The sequence below is a fragment of the Aspergillus nomiae genome (genome assembly GCF_001204775.2).
Source record: "Aspergillus nomiae NRRL 13137 chromosome Unknown contig00105, whole genome shotgun sequence".
NCBI lineage: Eukaryota > Fungi > Ascomycota > Eurotiomycetes > Eurotiales > Aspergillaceae > Aspergillus > Aspergillus nomiae.
Genome location: NW_015378160.1, coordinates 76514 through 82902, shown reverse-complemented (window position 1 = coordinate 82902; position 6389 = coordinate 76514). Strand labels below are relative to the sequence as shown.

Below are 6389 nucleotides of genomic sequence, written 5' to 3'. Positions count from 1 at the left end.
CTTTCTGTCTTTTTTTTTTTTTTTTTTTTTTTTTCCCTAAAGATATGCAGGTTCATATTTGCGCCCCTCCATCTCGATACTAGTTGCCTATGTGGAGTTTTCTTAAGCCACCAGGAGAAGAGGCGGAAAATAAAAATGATAATAATAAAAATACAAGTAATACGTAGTATAAAAATACCAAACCATAAATCATCGAACGGCGGGCAAACTGGGCGTTGTCTCCTTTCGACTATCCAGGACGTATTCCAAGTCAACCTTTGGGTATTATCTAGGTGAAAGTAGGAGGTACATCCACCTACTCCGTGCATCTATCGAAGGAATTTCGATATGAACATTCCAAAAGCGATGAGAACGATCCAAAAAGAATCCATGAAACTGGCAAAGCTGGCTAATACCATTACGGAACACCAACCACGCCAGGGGGAGCCACTGCAACCAAGTCTAGACCTAGATCGGCAACCGTCCTGGTCCGTTCCTCAGGCCATCATTACTACTGTACTTCGACGGAGGATTATTAGTGAACTATCGCCGGAGTATTGACTGACTATTTCCTCCGTACCATACAAACATACCACCTCTAGGGAAATTATCCCTCTTGCATATGCGGATCGAAATATCAACCAGTTCGTGACTGGTATAAACTGCAGTGGGTGTCAAAATCTGCGAACTTTTCCCCCTTCTTCGATGACCGGTTTTACCCCTGAGTAACTGTCCACTAGTAATGCATGACGGGTGTCCGCACCACTGGGTAATCTTGGCCAGTTCCCATGGTTCGCTACCGGGCGGAACAATCCAGGAACCCGAAGAATTTTCCACGATAGAACCTGGTAATACCGTCTGGATCAATAATATGGGTGGTGTCAAAAGATGGAGAAGCTGCATGTTTATCTCTATCTGAACCATAGATCTTATATGCAAGATCTCCTGGGAGCAAGCGGATTGTATGATCCATACGCATAGGCTAGTCCTACCTTGACCGCTCCATGAACTACTACAAACTGAGAACACAAAAAGCAAAGAACCCCCCAATAGATCAAGACATGTTTAAAACTCGACCTAGGTACGTACAATCAATTCCTAGTCTCCGTCCTCGTAAACAAATGCAAAGCAAAAAGTAAAACGCAAAACAAAGGCAGCTAGCTACCCTGGATAAACTACTGGAGAAATGACCACAACGGGGAACCGTTCGGGCCTGCCAGGTGACTAGCAAACCTAAGGCTCCCGCGGAAGCAAGCGAAATTAAGACGGACCGGAGTCACGATGCCCAGACTTTCCTCGCACGTGCAATGAGGAGACCAGATGCAAAAGCTTGACGCTGAGTTGACACAGTCCGTTGCTTCAGCGGAGGTGCGGGTCCTCCTGTACCCAACTGTCAGTGGGTTGACATCACGGTTCCAGTTCCAGTGTTTCTATACTAAGTACACAAAGACGGGACAACCGGCAGTGCCGGATGAACTCCTTCGAGGAGACCATGTCGAACGACTTCAGGTAATGAGCAACTGAGGATACCCGCCAATGTCTGTATGGGATTTTTCGACCAATCCGCCATTTACCCTACGACATCCCACTAATCGAAATTTTGGTCATTAATGCTAATTATTAAGTATATCCGTGCGTGGGATTTTTCCTAGGATGCGAAAAGCAAGACAACACAAGGTCCTAGCGCGAACCACTAGAGTGAACTTCAATTATGGGTGTTTCTCTTACGTCCACATGGCTAATATCCATAAGGAGCACTAGGGCTTAGTTCTCTAATTTGACGGTTGCATGATACATCCCATACTCTGCCCCTCATAATGGCTCAATTAATTGATGTCATTAATTCCGGTTATACGAACAAACATATTAAAGCAATTAACCTCGTCGTCGAGCTAAAAACCATTAGTCAGTAAAATATCACTCGTTGATCGCAATTGCCCTCAAGGATCCAAACCCCCAATCCCCCAACTCCAAACCTTGATATGAAATTCGTAATGAAGACAGGGAAGGCAACAAGACATTCAAACCGAATGCTCCGGAGTAAGTCCTGCAATCAAAACAATCCAAGTCAGATGGAGACCCTTTGTGCCGAGGGCATAACTGTGAAAGGTGGAATTGACAAGAGCCTAGAGGTTCTCAAAGCCGGCCCGGGGTCCACCATGGTTACTATAATAACCCGATGTTCCTCCTTAGGGCAACTGCTCTACGACTCCAGCGCATCACAATCTCCGGTAGACAACGCTATCAACGGTTATACATGTACACCGCTAGAGAACTTACGAGGGAATGCCTGACTCGACTTACTTTAACCACCAATATTTCCCTTGAGTCCGGCGAAGTCCGTCGTCAACACCAGTCGATCTTTTACTTGCTTGATGTAGGCCTCGGAGTACATCCCCTCTAGTGATGGTAGTCCTGAGGTCCGTGCCATCTGCGCTAGCCACACAATCTCGAAGCGGCCGAGGTTGCTGCGATCGTGAAGACGCCCTCTTTCTCCTTTCCTCTATTCACCCGTACATCATAAGCTCAAGTAAGCTTTATGGTGTATGACAGCAGGGAGTCCCAATAAACGCAACTAAAGAAGACCCTTCATGCAGAGAGTTCGCAGCCGGCGGACCGGAAGAGCCTGCCAGCCAGGGAATAGTGGAGCAACATAGGTAAAATTAGCAGTAACCTTTCTAGGAATTGTAATTAGAGGGGGGGGGAAACCAAGAGCCGGCCCCAGAGTTTCAGAACCGATGATCGGATACTCCATTTGGGTACAGCCTAGGCTGATTGGGGATTCGATTTTCCAACGGTTCGCCAACCCATGCATATGTACGGAATACATAGTGCAGGGGCGTAGGTGATACAACCGCCACGGCATATTGTGATCTCATATTTGGCCACCTCGGTTATCACGCGAAAGACGAACCCGAGCTCGATAATGAGAGATGTCCCAGCCCCTTGATCGCCCTGGACTGATATTAATGACAGCTATCAAGCGGCGCAAGGGCCCGAAAATCTACTCAGGGTCCAGGATAAACGGTGTCCTACGCAAGGACAATCCCAAAGGCCCTCAGTGAAAGGAGTCCTGCAATCGATTGCGATATCGAAACTCTATGCAAGGACGAAAATCTATCGCGGACATTAACTAGATATGTAAGCGTTATTTTGTTGCCACCGATACACTTTGTTCAACGTGATCTGGAAATCAATAGTGTCATCCCTATGTGGATATCTCTTAGAAGAATTCGATAGAAAACGAACGTGACATCTCAGGACATTTGGAGCTCAGCTACATAGGTCCACATTTGGTTTGCAGGTTGTGAGGTGGCGTTTGGACTCATGCAAGGGGGATGTCGATGTCGAGATAAAGTAGACATGTACGGCTTGGGTCTATCCGAGCAGTCCGAGTAGGCGAGCTCCTGAACATGGCAGCTCGTGAAAGGGATAAGGTTTGGGATAGGTAAGAAAATCGGGACTCCGTCAATGTGTATTCCACTCTTTGCCCCAGTGGCAACGATTTCCAACAACGGTTTTCCAGTGTCCACCTTTCAGATCGGGGCTATCTTAACTTTAAATTTAGACTTTATGTGGGATGCAATCAAAAAGGACCTTGTGTTCATGTGGGCATCAAGACGGCTTTATCTTGACGCTCAAAGGGCTTGACTGCTGATATGAGTATACTATTGGGTGGAACTAACGACTGAAGACATACTGCTGTATACATCTTCATCATCACGTTGATGCGGTAAGGGGTTGCACTTGATACACGAACAAACCGTATCCCGCCACAACACGGTAAATCAATAAGGCGGCAAGATGAGGCGTGAAAGATAACGAGCAACCAGATAAAACATAGAAGGGACATGAACTCTCCGTCACCAAGGCGGCAGAAGCTCTATCCCCATCTTTGAGGAGGTCACTCCTTGCCTTGACTGTATTGATACTCGCTTGAAACCAGTGATTACGAAGCAAAATAGAACTGCAAGCTCCAAACGAACCGCACAATAATATCAAGGAATTCTGTTCCGGGACAAGGAAAAGCCAAGGTTATCGCATATGAATCAAAATAAGAGATAATACAGTAAAGGTACTGTCACTCTTGAGTTGGAAAGAGATACTTTGACTGGTATTGAATGTGGAGTACATATATTAAACTGCCAGATTGAAATGGGTATCGACTTACGAATAACTGTCAGGTGATGTTACTTATAGATAACTAGTTACTAAATAGGGCAATCCGCTATACCTTCATTTAGTTCTCTCTCTCCATATATTTGATACCCGATTCTCAGGGGATACGACATTACACAAATGCTCAGATGAACTGACTAAAGAAGAATTATGGGTCAGATTCAATGATTTATTTCATTTTAGAACCCATTGATAACCGTTAAACGTATTCGCTTATAAACCTAAGCGATCGAGGATACCGCGCGATGCTGGTCATGGTGAAGTCATTGAGAATGACGGTTCACACAACTCTTCCCTCCCTTCGTGACGCTGATCAACTCTCATTCTTTACGATCATCGAGGATTCGATTCGGTCATTATAGGGGAAACTTCACTTAAGATAGCCGGGAAACTCCTATATTATCAGACTATCTCTTCCTCCACGATGTCTCTTCTCCATCTTCCAAGCGAACTACTACTTATGATCATCGAGGAGCTGGATAGTGAGAAGGATATTCTTTCCTTTCTATTGACAAGTCGCCGAATCTATGCTATCCAGCAAGGAGGTCCTCTATACAATCACAACATTAGGTTCTCCGGAAGTTCAGCACTGCGATGGTACTCGGCGCGCGGGCACAAATCAGCTGTGGAGGCACTGCTCCAAAAGGGCGCTAACATAGAATGCAAATCTGAGGATGGTTGCACAGCACTAGCATACGCTGCTAGAATGGAACATGATGATGTCCTCATGCTGTTGTTTGAAAAGGGCTCTGATCAGAAGTTCAAAGGCACGGAATATGACCAGGAACAGCTATTAATAGCTGCAGAAGTTGGATACAGTGGATTCGTTAATTTACTCCTCGAGAGGGGCACTGACCTAGAGTGCAAAGACTATAACAATAACACACCATTGGGCATTGCTGCTTGCAAGGGACATGAGAATGTAGCCAGGTTGCTACTTGAGAAAGGCGCGGATATGGAATCTAAAGATAGCTATGGCGTCACACCGTTAAAAGCTGCTGCACGCGCTGGACATGAGAGTATGGTCAAACTGCTGCTCGAGAAAGGTTCTAATATAGAATCTAGAGAGTTTGGCAGCTGGACACCGTTAACAGTTGCTGTATTCTCTGAATATGAGGGTATAGTCAAACTCCTGCTCAACAACGGTTCTAATATAGAATCTGAGGACGATCTTGGCTGGACACCACTGGCATATGCTGCTATGCAGGGAAATGAGCAGGTGATCAAGCTGTTGCTCTACAACGGGGCTGCCCTCGAGCGATCAAGTTGCACGTTCGAGCGGGTCACCCAAATGAGATGCCTTTTGAATTGAAGCTATTCGAAATATCAAGATATTTTGATTTCTATACAAATGTTGATGGTACTAATGACAGAGCAACTAATGCCCTAATCTATTGCAATGGCCACATCTAGATAGGAATTAGAACCATCTCTAAGAACTTCTGGAAAGCTAGCCTTCCAACATGTAGTTATCCATTGATCCGTAGCTGACAAATATGAAAGACACCCCGGCCAGTGATTGTATGCTCTGTGGCCCCTATAAGCCATTAACCCACGGCTGACTTCAATCTCGTGCAACTACGTAACTACTATGGACTCTTTCGACATGAACAAGATAAAAGCGCACGCTGTCATGCTCCGATTCAATACCCTATGGTATACTCATGCTACATCATCGCCTTCGCTGTGAACACAGAAAAGAAAGCCAAAACACCGCAACTGAAAGAATGCACATCATCCCCACATAAGCACAAGAAAACATCATCAACCTCAAGTGGCAATCTCCCGTTTATTTCTTAGGAGCCTCCACGAAAGTAGGGAAACATTCCTGAAGCGTCTTGCTGTGCTTATTAGCAGCATGCTCAGTCAGGGCCGGACCACGAGTAGTCTTGAGGAAAGTCTGCCTGCAAACGCTGCAGATGATATCCTTGGCAGCTTCGTTCTGTAATCTGTGAGCTCGACAATCAATCACATTTGCGCTGTCCAGTATAGATAACATACAGCTTTGAGCTGCGACTTCGCAGTACCCTTTGCGTCTTTGGCATTGCGCTCACGCTTAGAGGCGGCTTTGGCTCCCTGGTGACATATCATCAGTCCCTTCTCCCGAGAAAAAAAGAAGCAAGACATATTGCGAGAGCCCTTACGTTACCCATGATGATTAGTGATAATTAGAATCCTGTGGCTGTTGCAAGAAATGCGATTGCAGGGGAATTTTTGTTTTTGGACGGGAT

General features: G+C 45.6%; 2 protein-coding genes across 2 annotated transcripts; one reads left to right on the top strand and one right to left on the bottom strand.

The window, feature by feature from the left end:
* Window positions 1-4582: 4582 nt before the first annotated feature.
* On the top strand, window positions 4583-5470 carry ANOM_005200 (ankyrin repeat domain-containing protein; the record flags this gene model as incomplete). The annotated part of the gene is made up of 1 exon (XM_015550457.1): window positions 4583-5470. The coding sequence occupies one exon, from the start codon at window positions 4583-4585 to the stop codon at window positions 5468-5470; it is 888 nt and encodes a 295-aa protein (XP_015407629.1).
* A 477-nt stretch (window positions 5471-5947) lies between these two features.
* Window positions 5948-6360, bottom strand: ANOM_005199 (uncharacterized protein; the record flags this gene model as incomplete). Its single annotated transcript, XM_015550456.1, has 3 exons — window positions 6303-6360; window positions 6160-6234; window positions 5948-6100 (listed from the first exon to the last, which is right to left on the bottom strand). Exons 1-3 carry the CDS (start codon window positions 6309-6311, stop codon window positions 5948-5950), a joined length of 237 nt encoding a protein of 78 aa, XP_015407635.1. The 5' UTR covers window positions 6312-6360.
* Between the last annotated feature and the right edge of the window lie 29 nt (window positions 6361-6389).